The sequence below is a fragment of the Mustela nigripes genome, chromosome 3 (assembly GCF_022355385.1).
Source record: "Mustela nigripes isolate SB6536 chromosome 3, MUSNIG.SB6536, whole genome shotgun sequence".
Taxonomy (NCBI): Eukaryota; Metazoa; Chordata; class Mammalia; order Carnivora; family Mustelidae; genus Mustela; species Mustela nigripes.
Window position 1 is genome coordinate 38,075,159 of NC_081559.1, and position 17,789 is coordinate 38,092,947.

The 17,789-nt window shown below is 36.6% G+C and overlaps 1 protein-coding gene across 1 annotated transcript in view; it reads left to right on the forward strand.

Annotated features, from left to right (window-relative positions):
- The window catches only part of SP100 (SP100 nuclear antigen), an 88,204-nt gene that overhangs the window by 44,607 nt on the left and 25,808 nt on the right, over positions 1–17,789 (forward strand). Inside the window, exons 15-16 of the mRNA XM_059395480.1 lie at positions 3,142–3,258; positions 4,217–4,270. Of these exons, the coding sequence (XP_059251463.1) occupies positions 3,142–3,258; positions 4,217–4,270 (171 nt within the window). The remainder of the gene's footprint in view (positions 1–3,141; positions 3,259–4,216; positions 4,271–17,789) is intronic.

The following is a 17,789-nucleotide window of genomic DNA, read 5'->3' on the forward strand; positions in this document are numbered from 1 at the left end:
TTACTTAACACCTATATAGATGATTATATGGATAGATAAATAAACAGATAAAAATGAAAATCATGAAGAAAAATAAGATGGTAGGAGTGGTGCCACCTATAAGGTATACAAAATACCTGGAAGGGCAGAACCAAAAGAATGAAAAGAGAAATAAAAACGTGGTTACCTGGGTGGCTCAGTTGGAAGCAACTGCCTTTGGCTCAGGTCATGGTCCTGGAGTCCCAGGATCGAGTCCCACATCAGGCTCCCTGCTCAGCAGGGAGTCTGCTTCTCCCCTTTGACCCTCCCCCTTCTCATGCTCTCTCTCCCAAATAAATAAATAAATAAAGTCTTTTTTAAAAAGAGAGAGAAATAAAAAGGCACAGAGATTAAGAACATCAAGAGAAAAGAGAGAAAACAACACAGAAAAGGGAAATCAGGGGGAAAAGTTCACAGAATCAAGTAATGGAGATAGAAATGGGTAAGTCAGGCAAGTGGCCAGAAAACTGAGAAATAAGAAGGAGAATGAGTTGTGGCCAGATAGAAAAAGTGACAGAGCACATCTTTGTTGGATATAAGGTGTAGTCATTGGAGTAGGTGTTTTCTCAATTGATCTGAATAGTGAATATACATAGGCTTGACCACAACAAAGTGGTCCCTGTCTGTAGTCTGTCATTTTCTTATTTCTCTTCAGTATCCTCTTCTGAATTCAAAGCTCTTCAGATGAATAGAGGAAGAGAGTTAGAAGAGATGCCAACATTTAAGCATCTGATGGAGAAGCCAGTTATGATATTAATTATCTTTGTTTTCCTGTCTGCAAAGAGGGAAAGCTCTTCTTTCTTTAACTTACCTCTTCCCCCAAAACATAGCATGTACATACACACACAGATACACACACATTCCCATACATAGACTTGTGCCCAGGTTTGGACTGCTTTCAGCAGGTCTGAGGGAGCCAAAAGAGAAAGAAGAGCTGTGCTCCTCAACAGAGGGAGGTGACACTGAATGGATAATGGAGGAGGAAGAATGAAAAAGACAGGCTGCGGTCTCCAATTGGAAGACATCTGACTGAGTACACTTCAAGTTTTTTCAAGTGGACATGGAACCCAAATACCACCAGATTGGGGAGTTTTGTGGGGAAGAGTGATGATTTTTCAAGATAACTCTCAAGAGTTGTACCAGAAACATGGTAATAAAGTCCATGACTGGCTGAGTCTTGCAGTGTAGAAAAGCCCATAGAGAACTGACAAAAGTAATAGTGGCCAACAGTGTGGTCAGTGTCAAAAGAGTAGGCCTTTGATTCATGAATGACAGTAGCAGTCTGTGAAATTAAGCTGAATATAGATAAAATATTAAGACAAAGATTGTAATTGTAGAAACAGCCAAAAGATCAAGAGAAGATTAAGAGAAACAGACTAGAAGCAAAAAGAAAATAGAAAAGAAAGTGACAGCAGAAAGAGGATTACTTCAATAATAAAACTAGATCCAGGGATAAAAGCATAGGAAAATAGATGGAAAGAAGTACACATGTTATGTTAATTAATGGAGAAGAGAATGAAGAGGCACACCGAGGACCATATAAAAAAAGAGTTAAAAGATGATTGAAAAATGGTGAGTGTAAAAGGAAGAGAAGCAAGATGGGGAAATTGTGGGCTCTGAAATGGTCAGGAGACAAAAGCAATGTTGGTGCAAGGAATGCTTCACAATAGTAGTGAGTTTTCAGGGCAAGGTGTTCCCAGGTATCAGTGTCCCCTATAACTCACCCAGATTACAAGAAACATCATCCTGGCATCTCATCCACTCCTATGATTTCATTCACCATCCACAACTTAATAGTACCTAAATATAACATATCCAGCCTACCCCAGTCCTCTTAAGCAGCTAAGCTCATCCTTTACGCAGCTAAGACCATCCATCCAATGGCAGAATGATCTCTGTCCAAGGTTCTGAAGCTCCTAGTCTTCACCACTTTAGGTGTTTTTCAAAACCTTCAAACTCGACATTTCCAAAACTGAGCACATCGTCTTCCTAAAATCAGCATCTGCTCCTCCAGTGTTCCGTTTCTAAAACACACTATTATTTTCCCATTCTTTCAGGCTGAAATTCACGGAGTCATGCATGACACCGCTATCTCATCTGTCACCTAACTCTATCAATACTCCCAGCCCGGGCCAGCAGGAAAATCTCAGTGTGCAATTCTTCCTTTTAAATCTCCAACCTGTCCCTTCTTCTCCATTCCCAGTGCTGACACTCTAGTCCATATCTGTATCATTGCTCACCTGAACTAGATATACAAGTCCCTGTTCTCCTTCTAATCTTGTTCCCACCAAATGTATTCTAAGTGATTTAGCTAAATTGATCTCTCAAAACTGCATCCCATGTCCTTTAACTTCCTTTAGGATTAAGTCAGTTCTCCTTCATGTGACTTCCAGAGCTACTTACCTTAGGGCTCTTGCCTCTTTTCTCCATCCCATCAATGCTCCTTATTCTTTCACTTCATGCTCAGATATACTAAACTCCTTGTGGTTACTTGTTTTTGCTGAATCTAGACCCTTGCACATGCTTCTTCATATTTCAATATATTCAGTCATTTTTTTCTGTGTCAATTCCCTGGTGGCTCATAAGATTTACAAGCACTGATGCTTCAGTAGTCTTGTGTCTGAATTATTATCAGCACCCATCTTTTTATCTCAGCACCTGGCACCTGAAAGAGGCTTAGGAAACTCCTTGAGTAAGTGAAAAATACTGTTTACTTCCTGTATCCTAACATTTGGAAATTTGTCTGGCAAAAGTTCCCTTATTATAGTATTTATACAGAATATTTACAGAATCTATTTTAATTCTATATATACATATACATAAATAAAAATAATATTTCTAGAGAAGAATATCACATAAAATAAATATAAAAGTATGTTAAAATGTCATAAATGGATGGATAGGAAAAGTTATTAATGAAAATAGGTGAACAAAAATACATATTTGGGCAAAAAGAAAAGGATAAAAGAGAAAAAATTAGATTGAAAGGAAGGGTCAGAGACAATGGGGAACAAAGAAAGAGATTTCAGAGGTGGAGATATCCTTTGGTGGAGGGGTGAGGGAAGGGAAGATCTTTGTAGGAGAGGAGATGCAAATGAAGACTTTTTACAAATCATAATTTAGGAGCAGAGCCACAAGGACTTGGAAGTGCAAAGTGTTCCTGTGTCATGTGTTTTTCAGAAGGTATTTCAAGAGACCAAGGAGAAAGGACTGAGAGTAGCCAAGCATCTGACATAATGGGTAAGGCTGCCTGAGGGTCCTGGGGTAGAGGTGGTTCTTCAGATACCACAGACCCTGAGTATGTAGTTAATCAGAGATCAAGGACATCAGGCACCTCACCAATGGAATGGCCGGTTATGGAAGTGAAAGGTCACTGGGCCCTCAGCTGCAGGATGTCAGGAGTCTGAAATCAGAGTTTTTGTTTCCTGCTGCACTGGACTCCTAGCACACTTTAATAAGGAAGGGATACATCCATACCAGAATCCTATTCTCCGCATTTGCTTAACCTGAGCCTTTTGGGAATGGCAAGGAGGCAAGAGATCCTTATAAAGTCATGTTAAACAAGGTGGGCCTGTGGATTTACATGGATGATCTGGTAGAAATACACTGGTAAAAATGGCAGCATCTCATTTACCATATTAGTGAATCAATACTAAAGTATTGGATTTATACAGGGACATCCACCCCTGTCCATGGAATAAAAAAATCCAAGAGTCCTTCAGCTGGTAGATAATAGTGTCACTTTGTCACAACCATGGAAAAGTCTCAAAAGACAAATGGTCCTGTTTACCTGTCAGGAAACAAAGACTCTAGATAACTATTCTTAAATAGCATATAGTTTTGAAGGATGCCCTCAGAATGTTGACCGATACAGTGATTTCTCATTAGCTTTTATAAATAAGGTCTTATTTAATTGTCATAAAAAATTTAAAGCCTGAACAGGATAACAGTTGCTATACCTATTTCATGAACAAGGAAACTGATGTCCTTAAGAACTTAAGAGCCTTTTCAAAGTCCCAAAGAAATAAAGGAAGACTTTTGTATCAATTCAGTACCTGTCTGTTTCCTTTAGAAGGAAGACAGAGAAATTATACTCAGATCATTATAAACTCAAGTTTTCCACAGTGTAAATTGTCATAAGATTTATAACTTCTATTTTTAAATTACAGTTATATGACCACCACCTGTTACTTTTTAGATACCGTGGATATTGGAAACAATTCTACTTCGGGAAAACACAATGAGAAAATAAGTAAGAATGAATAAGAATTTGCTTAATTTCTATGTTACAAATGAAGTGGTGTTTAATGCTAAAGCTTATCATCATTTTTATACCTTTCATAAGAAAAAATGAATGTCTTTTAAAGTAACGATTTTTTTCAAAAATGGTTATATCTTCATGTTGCATTTTATTCTGATTTTAAAATATGTTTCTTATAAGCTTTGGTCCATGTCTTCCCAGAATTTTTCTATATATTAACTTAGTTTGCAGTATATTTTTATATATTTTCATGTGGTAATTCTATACATACTTTCCCTTTTCTTACCTTTTAAAATTAATATATCATACCTAAGCAGTAAAAACATTCAACATTTTAACTGAACTATAAAAAGTCTTATTTGGTGCTTTCACATGTACTAGCCTTCACTCTGAGGGTGGTAGAGCATTTTTCATTTGTTATTGGTCATTCGTTTTTCCTCTTTATTGAAGTATCAGTCATAGAATGCTGTGTCAGTTTCCTGTTGTGGTGTTTGTCTTTTTCTTACATTGCTGAACAAATATAGAAAAGCTTATCTGATATATGCATTAAATCTTTGTCATATGTGTTGCTAATATATTGCCCCATTTGTTTTCCTTTTATTTATTTATTTTAATATTATTTCTTTATTTTAGAGACAGAGAAAGTATGAGTGGGAGTGGGGGAGCAGAGGATGAGAGAGAATCCCAAGCAGACTCCTTGCTGAGCATGGCGCCCTACTGGGGGTTCGATCTTACCACCCTAAGATCATGAGCCATGCCGAAATCATGAGTCAGGTGCTTAACTGACTAAGCCACCCAGGTGTCTCTGTTGCTTTTCTCTTGGGTTTTGTTAATGGACTCTTTTGTCCTAGAGACATTATAAATTTTTAGGTACTCAAATTTGTCAGTTTTTTTCTCTCTGGCTCTTGGGTTTCCTATCATTTTTATAATAGCCATTTCTAGCTGAAGACTTTAAAAAAAATCTCATCTTTGATTCTAGAATCAAATGTTTGAAGCACTTGGTCATTTTTAATGTTTACATCTATAATTCCATGGGTTTTGCCTCTTTGTTTTTATGTGAGGTTGGAATTTCAAAAATATTACCCACACTACTACATTGTGATTGAACTGCCTCTTTAATCACACAATGCCTTTGCCTATCTATATACTAGATTTTCTCTTGCAAGCAAAGGGGCTGCAGAAAAGAAGAAAGATCTCAAAGGGAGCACAATCCTGATGACTCACTGGGGGTGAATATTAGAATCAAATTCAAAAAGACCCCCTCTTCACCTCCTTCCCAAATCCACTGGAATCCCTAATTAGATACGCACTGAATGTTATATGTAAGTGATGAGCCACTGAATTCTACACCTGAAACCAGTTTTACCATATGTGATAATTAACTAGAATTTAAACAAAAACTCAGAAAAAAAAAAAAAGGATGAAATGCTTTGAAAATGCAGATTGATTTTGGGAGAACAGAGACTTTTGACCACTTTTTTACATCTTATTTAGTGTTCTTCCAATAAAAATTTTCTTACACTTTAAAAAAATTCTTACATGGTGTACAAATTTATTATTATGAATATCTTTTTTCTCCATTACGTAATACCTGAACTTAAATGAGACAAGGCTCTCAAAGTCTTTATTTAAGTAGGAAATCTGTGGTCATTTTATTATCTACTTGCATGTGAGGAACTCAGAATGCCAAGGATTTTTTTCTAATTTAATATAAAATCTTAAAAGCACTTATATAGCTTAGGGATCCAGATATCAGTTAAAATATGATAGCCAATATGGAATTGTTGAATCACTATTTTGTACACCTGAAATTGGTATAACACTGTATGTTAACTACATGGGAATTAAAATTTTAAAAACTTTGATGGCCAGGCCCAAGAATTATCAAGACAGCCAATCAGAATTAAGGTTTCTTTGGAACTGGTTTGATGAGAAGTGGTAATTTCTAATTTGGGTGAATATTACAAGACCCATTCAAATTAACTCTCCCAAGGACAAATTTTTATTAATAGAGAAAAGAACAAATTGGTAATGGTTATGAATAGACATATCTCCACATTTTACTGGAGAATAAGACTTACTTTTTAATGAAATTTCTCAATTTAATAATTTGTCAAATCATATTCTTCATATTAGTTTATGGTGCACAGTGCTTTCTCTCCTTCCACAGCTATAGGCTGAGGAGAAATTTCCCTCCATCTCTTTCTGTAATAAAGGCTTTTATTTATTTATTTTTGAGAGAGAGCATGAGAAAGAGCACAAGTGAGGGAGAGGGAGAGAGAGAGGGAGAAGCAGACTCCCTGCTGAGCAGGAAGCCTGACTCAGGGCTCCATCCCAGGACCCCAGGATCATGACCTGAGCAGAAAGCAGATGCTTAACCAAACGAGCCACACAGGCACCTGTACTTGTTAGTTATAAAGACTTATATTCTTCAAATCTGACTACTGGATTTTGTTAGATAACCATATAAGAAATGCAAGCCCATAGAGTTCAGAAATAGTTACTTGGCAGAAAAATAGAGAAAGGCATGAAAAGAATTTCACCTAAAAACAGTAATACAGGTACATAGAGATTTTTTTTTTTCCTCCTATGGCTTTTTTTCCTCCTATGGCTTCTTCTCTTCTCTTTTTTTTTCCTCCTATGGCTTCCTCCTATGGCTTCTTCTTCTCTACAGAATCAGCTTGAGATCCCCTGTGTTTTTTTATTTTCAGATTTCCTTTCTTGTCTTTACCTAAATAAATGATGTGAATGATTTGTTCAGTATTTAGCTGATGATGTTTATGATACCTTTTAAATATTTACTTATTTTAGAGAGAGAGAGAGAGAGAGAGAGAACACAAGTGGGGGAAGGGCAGGTGGAGAGGGAGGAGCAGGCTCCCTGCTGAGCAGGGAGCCCAAGGCGGAGCTGGATTTCAGGACCCTGGGATCGTGACCTGAGCAGAAGGCAGATGTTTAACTGACTGGGCCACCCAGGCCCTCCAATGATACCTTTTCTTAAAAGAATACATCTTAATAATATTATATATACATTATTACATATAGGCTAAGTATTATTACTGGCATCATTAAGATACTTTCTATATTTTTTCTTTTATCTCCAAATACTGACAACCCTTCTTTATCTACGTTCCATTTACCTGAACTCATCCTCATGAGCTTCATCATACATCCCTTTTTCTCTGTTCTGTTTACCCACTGCTCCTCCCAACCCATCCACAGCTTCTCTTTCCTTTTAAATCAGACCACATATACATTGACAACCACTAAAACTCAGTCTTCCTTCAAAGTACTGATTTTGGGCAAAGATGCACAACCTTCAAAACTGTCTATGATTGCTGACTGGACTAGCATGAGGAATTCGGCAGAATGGAAGAAAGAGCCAGATTTGGGGGTGATAGGAATATCCCCCTAAACAGGGGAGTGGAAGGTTTCAGTAGAGCGGTCGAGAATTTTGAAAGACTGGACAAGCTCGTGCTCATGCTAAAGACTGGGTAGAACCTTGTTGGCTGCAGATAAACTCCCCATAGCTCAGCTGGAGGTATACAGCAGACAATTCACAGTGACCCCTACTGATGGGGTGAGAGCTCTGATGAACCCAGAGCTCCCTTTCTTTTTTAAGCTTGAAGTTTCACCCGGAAGCAGAGTCAAGGATCTCATTTGCAGCGTGGCTTAAGGTAGAATCACAACACTCGTTCCCAGTGACACTTGTGCTTATTCACATAGCCACACAATGCAGAAATCTTGAGTTTTAAATGCAAGGTAAGAGGCTTCATATTTGCCTATGATAATGAAACAGAGAAGGACTAATTCTGCAAGGTTAGGCCATGTTGTACCCCAAATATTTGGCATGTTTTCCTCCTTTAGCTGTCCTTGCCCCAAGTCCAATGTACTAGCGTTACAGGAATTCCTTCTTCCTGCTACACGGCAGGTGAGAAAAAACTGTACATTAGAAATAGTTAAGCCTTTACATATTGATGCATCCAAGAGTATTTTGGGTGAGTAATTTAAATGAATAAATTAATTCTTTTTGTGAAATATGGAATCCACGTATATAATTGTACAAAATATGTACTTAAAGCTAAAAAAAGGAAAGCACAGTAAGTAAAGGGAGGGATAAAAAAATATCAGAAAACGAAAAATTACAAATTGGCATGTGGATTGTTGTGTTTTTTTTTTTTAAGAGAGAGAAAGCACACACACGTGCATGAGTTAGGGGAGGGGCAGAGGGAAGGGAAGAGAGAGAACCTTTATTTTTTTAGATTTTATTTATTTATTTGACAGAGATCACAAGTAGGCAGAGAGGTAGGCAGAGAGAGAAGGCGGCGGGGGCGAGGGGGGAGGGCAGGGCTGCTGAGAAGCAGTCTCCCTGCTGAGCAGAGAGCCTGATGCGGGACTTGATCCCAGGGCCCAGAGATCATGACCTGAGCCAAAGACAGAGGCTTTAACCCACTGAGCCACCCAGGTGCCCCAGAAGAGAGGGAATCTTAAGCAGTTTCCACGCTAAGCTTGATCTCACGACCCTGATATCATGACCTGAGCCAAAATCAAGAGTTGGAGGCTTAACTGACTGAGCCACACAGACACCCTAGTCCCTTTCTTTGAAGTTTTGTGATTTTTTAAAAAATATTTTATTTATTTATTTGAAGTTTTGTGATTTTTGATTGTTGACTCTTTGTTACGGATAGAAATGTTGTAATCAATGTTGTTGGTTAATGAGGGTTCTCTGTAGATCCCATTATGAAGGTGAGGCTACCTCTGGACTACATGTTCACAGGAGAGGCAGGGGGAGGCAGCATGTGTGGAAAGCAGTGGTGGAAGGGGAGGCAGACCTCTTCCCAGGAGCCTGGGCCTGAAGGGTTGTGAAGGAATCTGTCCCTGACAAACTGGTTTCTCCAGTCAAGAGGATGGAGCTAGCCTGGCTTGTCTGAGGGTGGCCTGCAGTGATCACCTGATAATGGCCTTTCTTTTTTTCTTAACTTTTTTTCATTTTTCCAATGTTCCAAGATTCATTGTATATGCACCACACTCAGTGCTCCATGCAATCTATGCCCTCCTTAATATCCACCACCAGTCTCACCCAACCCCCAGCCATCTCCCCTCTGGGATCTTCAGTTTGTTTCTCGGAGTCCACAGTCTCTCATGGTTCATCTCCCCCTCTAATTTCTCCCAACTCACTTCTCCTCTCCTTCTCCCAATGTCCTCTGTGTTATTCCTTATGCTCCACAAATAAGTGAAACCATAGGATAATTGACTCTCTCTGCTTGACTTATTTCACTCAGCAGAATCTCCTCCAGTCCCATCCATGCTGATATAAAAGTTGGGTATTCATCCTCTCTGATGGATGCATAATATTCCATTGTATAAATGGACCACATCTTCTTTATCCATTCATCTGTTGAAAGGTGTCTTTGCTCTTTCCACAGTTTGGCGACTGGGGCCATTGATGCTATGAACATTGGGGTACAGATGGCCCTTCTTTTTACTACATCTGTATCTTTGGGGTAAATACCCAGTAGTGCAATTGCAGGGTCATAGGGTAGCTCTATTTTTAATTTCTTAAGGAATCTCCACACTGTTTTCCAAAGTGGCTGCACCAACTTGCATTCCCACCAACAGTAAAAGAGGGTTCCCCCTTTCTCCACATCCCCTCCAACACATGTTGTTTACTGTCTTGTTAATTTTGGCCATTCTAACTGGTGTAAGGTGGTATCTCAATGTGGTTTTGATATGAATCTCCCTGATGGCTAATCATGATGAACATTTTTTCATGTGTCTGTTAGCCATTTGTATGTCTTCTTTGGAGAAGTGTCTGTTCATGTCTTCTGCCCATTTTTTTTTTTTTTTTTTTATGTGAGTATCTGTTTTTTGAATGTTGAGTTTGAGGAGTTCTTTATAGATCTTGGATATCAGCCCTTTGTCTGCAGAGTCATTTGTGAATATCTTCTCCCATTCTGTGTATTGTCTTTTTGTTTTGTTGACTGTTTCTTTTGCTGTGCAGAAGCTTTTGATCTTGATGAAGTCCCAAAAGTTCATTTTGGAACTTTTCTTTCCTTTGCCCTTGGAGACATGTCTTGAAAGAAGCTGCTGTGCTGGTGTCAAAGAGGTTATTTCTATGTTCTCCTCTAGGATTTTGATAGATTTATGCCTCACATTGAGGTCTTTTATCCATTTTGAGCTTTTATCCATTTCTTAACCAAAGAAAGACAGGATTCAGTGAATAAATAGTCTCTTCCATTTCTAAGTTGAACAATTTTTTAAAATACTTCTTCAAAGGATCCCCACCAGGATCAGGACCCAGTTAACCACAGTGGCAACCATCCCAATTGGCTTTCTCTCCTACTCTTTGCTTCTTCCCAGTTCCCCACCCCAGATCCTTGACACAGTTTCACAAGTAAACTTCCTGAACACAAACCCTTATCTCAAAATCTGCTTTGGGGAATACCAGGCTAAGATACTCCTATTTCTCTTCTCATTTAGATCTTTAATCCTTTTGGAATTGACTTTTTTGGTGTGATATGAGGTAGAGGTTAGTTTTCTTCCAACATGGATAGCCAATTGTCCCAGCTTCTCCCATTACTCCAATATAATGCCACATAGGGCATGCACCATGCCACCATATGTCTGTATGGTTTTGTTGGGGAGCTTTCTAGTCTGAGCCATTGCTCTATCTAATTCTGCATCGATACATAGCACATTCTAGTACTACAACTTTGTAAGATCTTGATATCTAGTTGAGTAAGTTTCTTCAATTTGTTTTTCAAAATCATCTTAGCTATTCTGGACATTTTCACTTTCATATAAGTTTTGGTAACATCTTGTCAAGTTCCCTTGAAAATCTGATTTAATTTTTATAGAAATTGCTTAGGATTAATTTGGGAAAAATTGACATATCTAAAATATTGAGTCTTCCAATTCATGAACATGACATATCTCACTACCTATTCATTCTGTTTTCTTTTTATATTCTTCATTTATTTATTCAACAAGTATCTATTGCCAAAACTGCCCATTAGGGGTAAAGAAGTGAACAAAATCTCATTGAACTTACATTCTGGCTAGGGTAATATAGACAATACACAAATAAATATATATTATTTTAGATGCCTCTGATTATCTCTTAAAATCTCATTTCTTTCCATCCTTTTCTTCACATACCATTCTGACTTCCTTGAACAAACTAAATAATTTTCTGCTTCAGGACCTTGGCACTTGATTTGATATCACATCAGATGCTTTTCCCTTCATCTCAGCTCAAGTGAGGAAAAAAACAGAGTAATGGAGGTATAGAGCAACAGAAACTATATCTGGCATTTTCACTGTAAGCATCTTTGCCATAGATATTTTTGCTACATTTTTTCCCACATAACTAATTGGCTGTAAGGTCATAAAAAATTCAGAAATAATTGGTTGGCAGTTTGGTTTCATTTCTTCATTGACTCAGTACTCACATTTTTCTATTACATAAAATTGTTGCCTTCATAATTGTTTATACAGTGGTACACTTTGAGCCTACATTTCCCACAGAATTTTGGAATGTCTGTCAATGGGCATGTGACAATATTCTCAGAATAAACAACACTGTAGGAAACTTTCACAATGTAATACAAAGTTCAGTTACAGATATGCATCCCAGTATTTGAAAACTGATACTTCTCTTAATGATGGAGGAAATTTTAGTGGAAAAAGAAAAAAATGCCATGCTGAACAAGGAGAAAAATCAACAAGTAAAAATAAAATGTATAACACCATGAGCAAAAGACTTTGAAGACAAGTGCTTGGGTATAATTCACAAAATAAAATCAGTTCCTTGTAGAGTATTACCATGAATCTGCACTACACATTTTGAATGTATTCAGATATTTTTGAATTACCTGATAAAGTCCTTTGAATTTTGCTATTCATTTTTCATGTTTCATTATGTCCTTTTTAATGAATATCCCTCTCTTATTTTTCATGATTTTATCTTTCATGGCAGAGTTGCCTTACGCATGATCAGTTAGTCAAGCTGCAAAATGTTTGTAGTGAAATGCTTGCAGCAAATATGCTCACTGAGCAACAACCTAGCATGAGCAGAAACATGCTATCTTATATGGGGTGGCCAGCCAGTGAGAGCCTCATTGACAAGCTGAAACGTAAGTAGATGTCACATGAGGTGAAGGAATAATCCATGGTGCTTAGGCTGAGAAGACCTCAGGCCAAAAGGCTGAGGCAGGATGTGTGGGATCTTTCAAGGAATGCAAGGGGACACTGGCTGGGGCACTAAGGAAAGGGAGTGGAAAGTGATTTTTAAGGTCATGAAGACCTCATAGGCCATGATAAAAATTTTAGATTCTTGTCTCAATAAGAGGAAAAGACACTGGAGAATTTTGAGCTGGGGAATGATATAATCTCAGTTAAGTTTTTAAAGGATTGCTCTGTAAACCACGTGGAGAGTAGACTTCAGGAGGTGGGATGAGAGATCAGTAAGGAGGCTGTTGTAATGACCTAGGCAAGGGTGTTGCTAGACCGGACTGAGCCGGTAGCAGTGCAGGGGTTCAGAAATCGGCAAATTCTGGAAACACACATATAACACACCAACATGTATGTAAGTGTACATTTCATGTGTTTTGCTTATTTACAAATAAATAATTTAAATTACATACATATATATAATATAAAAATATATATAACATAGAAATGTATTTATATAGATAAACAGAATATATAATATATAAATATGAATGTGTCATATGTGCAAATACATAAAAATTATAAATAAAAGATATACAGAATATGACAATTACATATAACTAAATATGATATAACCATCCCTTAGGATAATGTACTGCTTAAAATATTACTTATTTTATAAGAGAATAAAAATGATTAGAAATGACAAAAAAACTTAGAAATGGACATTGTTAATGATTTGATAGGAGAGTACTATGATACGATTAGACAAGGAAACTAAGTTATTTTGTGATACATAACATTTTAACAGTTAGAACTAGAGTGTTATATACTAAAACAAGTAAGCCTAATTAGTCAACAAGACTTTGTTCATGATTTAAGTATTGGGGAAGTTTTTTAAAACCTTAGAAGCTTTAAAGTACATGCCTAAATCAGGGACTGCCATCCGGAGGCGGCAACTGGCGCCTGAATGGGGACATGAGAGAAGAGAAATGAAACAGGAGAAGAAGCCCCAACATGAGTTCTGCACGGCCCTGCCTTTTTCCCGCTGCTGAATTGTGGGTATGGGTAATATATCGCAGGATACGGGTAATATTAAGAGCACAAAGGACTATCATCCTTAAGTATGTTTGTTGAAGATGGCTCCTAAGGTGGGAAAAGCAGAAGTCAGCAAGGGCAAACTTTTGGAGCTTTTAAAGGTAATTTAAGAACACTGCTCCTAATTCCCTATATTAGGGACTTTAGATTTACAGACATGGGAAAAAGTAGGACAGGAGTTAAAACTTTTGCCTGCTAAAGGAAAAACAATTCCAATTGCTATATGGTCTACTTGGACTCTTATTCGCTCTGTTCTGTAACTTTTACAGACCCCAGTGTCTCAGGTAAAAATTGAAAACAGGGTGGGCCCAATTGGAACCTCAATCAGTATTTAAATTAAGTTTGTTGGTTTCATTAAGATAGACATGTCTTTAAAGTTATCAGCATTAAATGTAAAACTTATTCTACTGAGGTTTGCTGAAGGCCAAATAAATTCATATTATCTCTGTTGAAATCTGTTAACAAAAAGATGACTAAACTGATAGTTAATTGTTTGTCTCAACGTTTTCATGGGTAATTGTTCAGATAACTTTCAAAATCTTTGGTAACCCGAAACTTTAAAGTTTTGCTTAAATAATAAATGAAATAAAATTTGTTGAACATCTAGGTCTTTTCCAAATGGGATAAAGTGCTAAAACATTGATTACTGGACATAGGTTTATGCTTTTAACTTACTACAAAGAACTAAGGATATTTAAATCTATTGGTAAACATGTTTTGTGCTTAACTGATTCACAAATTTGCCATTCAAGAATTCTGGTGTAACAGTTCACAATTGGTTACTCTTTGGTCTTCACTGAAAATTAAAATTTCTAAAGGTGAAAAATTCTACCAACTGTAAGTCAGATGGAAATAAGGGACACAACTCTCTATGTAAAAAAGTAGGAGATATATAAAAAAATGAAAAATGGAAATACATTTTTGTTAAAGGTAAAAAAAGGTAATTTTGTCCTAAATGAGGTGGTTATATTAAAAAAATGGCTTAGGATAAAATCTAAATGCAAAAAAAAGTTTGTAAAGAAAAATCTTTGGAAACAAATTTTAGGTGTGGTCAGGATAAACTAAAATTAAAATAAATATATTTTAAAGACACTGGTATAAAATAAAAAGTCGGTTTTCACTCTGTTCAAAAGACAAAGTATTCTCAATTTTTGGTCTCTTCTTGATAATAAAATGCAAATAGTTGTTTTCTCTCTGCCTGCCTAGAAAAACCAGTTTCTTTGTCTTACCGTTATCAGGTCTTTAACACCCCTTGCCGCCTCCTGATGCGGGAGAAAAATGAGGTATAAACAAGTCAGCTGCAAGAGAATGGGAGCAGGGGGCCAGAGTCTTTTCTACATTTCTATAAATTATATAATATGTAATATGTAAATGTATAAACTTTAAAAATATTATATTTATATAATACATAATTATGTAAAAAACATAAAGTTATAAAACTGTATTTTATACATATAAACATACATATATAGCTTATTTATTATACATAAATATGTAGTATTTCATATATAGCATTGTAGTATAATATATACTTTTATACATATAAGTATGTTATATGTTATATATAGTACATAAATATAGATACATAGATATGTATATCTAGAACTCCCCAATATTCCTGGCCATCTGGAAGGCCACACAAAGGTCTAGGATACCCAGGGCTGGGCCCAGGCTCAGGAAAGACCTAAAATAGCCCTCACCTGTCACCTCTGCCTAACCAGGAGGCTCTGTGCAAGCAGGAAGTGACAGCGAGGATGCAATCGTCAACTGTCTAGTTGTGCATTGAAGGCATGCATCAACACAGGCATTTCTAGACCCTTGGCAAATACTGGGAGGCTTATCACTTCCAGCTCTTTAGGGAAATCTCCTTCCAGTCATTAATTCACCACTAAACTGAGCTGAAACTTCAGGAATCACACGGCAAAATACACAGACTTTACAGAATTCATTCAGAAAAAAAGTGCTAAATAAACAACAAACACCAACGGGAATAACAACAAACAGCAATGACAAAAAACTTTGGGAAAATAATCTGATAATCTGATCTCCAGAGTTATCACATATTATTTAAGATATTAGGTTTTTAAGAAAAAATTACTTGACAAAACAAGCAACAAAGTATGGCTCCGTACTCAGGAAACATAGAAACTGTACGTGAGGAAGACTAGACACTGGAATTACTAGACAAAAGACTTTAAATCAATTATTTTAAACGTGTTTAACAAAGCCACATAAGAAGTTAGAAAAGATTTCTCACCAAATAACAAATATCAATCAATAAATAGAAATTATTTAAAAAGGACCAAATATAAATTCTGAAAATAAAAAGCAAAATACTTGAAGAAAAAAAAAAAGAGAAAAGTACAATTTAAAATAAAAAACAATGAAAAAAAGTGGATGGACTCTGAAAACACATTGCTTGTGTACTCATATATACATATCCATATAGATGTACATATACAGCCAATTTTCACTATTCAAAGTAGATACGTTCTATAAAGTCACCCAAACACAGAATTTGCTAACTTTGAACCATTGGTTCTAGAGGAAGTATAGGGTTATGTTCCTGTGAACCTCTGGCCACAACATACTAATCAATACATACCCTTTTTTGTGAGTATTTTTGTGAATGCTTCTATTTAAAGATATCTTATTTAATGTATACATTAATTCATAAATGTTGAACTCATAGCCAACAGCACTAGAACGCATGCCTGAATAAAGCTTATCTAACACAGATTTTCTCCATAGAGCACATCACAAGCTTTTTGTGCTTAGGAATATGACGTAGCACATCAGCACTACTACTATTTTAAACACACAATCACCAATGAAAGCACTGAATAAATGTCCCATCAGTGACTTGAATGATCCACTGCTCTGCCCATGTCTATGAGTGACCGTGAAGGTGCCATGAGTATCGATTTGGGGGTTAAAAAGGTAACTTTTAGCAAGTGGGTGAGTTCACAGATATGGACTCCATGAATAATGAAGACTATGCATTTTTTTTCATTCTTTTTAAAATTAGTGTTTTTTAAAATTAGATAATGCATAGTTTCCCATTGGAAATAATTTATCGTTATTTGCTAGATAGTCTACCATTTGGATTTATATTTCCTCTTTGCCCCAAGTGGGAAGAAATGTGCATTCTCTATTTTTTGGACATGGAGTTGAATATGAATTAATCATATCCACCTTGTTAAATGTATTAATTGGGCCTCTTCGTTTTGTGCACTTGACTTCTCATAGACTGGGGTGGTAAAAATAAAGTTGCTACTAGGAGTGGTTGCTATCTATTTTTCATTGTTTCTCCCATAATTACTACTGGCTTAAAACTTTTTGGTCTGAATTACATTTCTTTTGATATTCAGACCATGACCCCCTGGTTTCTTTTTGTTGATGTATGTTGAATATACTTTTGCCTATACATTTATTTTCAATATTTGTAAAGTATCTTTTTCCGTAAGTCTTCTGTATAGGATTAAAAGTTGGAGTTTAGGGGCACTTGGCTGGCTCAGTCGTTTGGGCATCTGCCTTTGCCTCAGGTCACGATCCCAGGGTCCTGGGGTGGAGCCTCACATCAGGTTCCTTGCTCAGCAGGGAGCCTGCTTCTTCCTCTGCCTGTTCCTCCCCCTGCTTGTGGTCTCTCTCTGACAAATAAATTAGAAGATCTAAAAAAAAAAAAAAAAAAAGTTGGAGTTTACTCTGTAATTCAATCTCAAAATCTTTATTTTAATAAGTGAGTTATGTCCATTTACTTTTATAGATAAAACCAAAATGCATGGTCTTGTTTGTGTCATACTAATTTTTATTACATATTCTAGTGTGTCTTGGATATTGAAAATGTCAACACTCTGTATTCTGACTTCTATGCATTCATGTGCATGTAGGTACTTCTAATAGGAAGGTTTGCATTTCTGTTCCAGGGGTTATATTTGGGCACATGACAACCTAGCTAGACTAAACCTCTCAGTCTTCCCTGAGGCTAGCCTTGTGACGAAGTTCTCGACAATGGCCTCAGAGCTGAAGAAATATGAGCCACTTCTGGATCTTTCCCTTTTAAAAGAAATGAATGGTTGAATTGTACTCATTTCTCCTATTTTCACTGGTTAGGAGTAAGTGTGTACTTCTGATATTTACAAATGTTTGTATTTTTAATCTAGTGATTACTCTTAGAATTACTTTTATATACTCCCTTTTTAGCTAGTACCCATTAATTTCTTACCCCCCCAAATTGATAAAT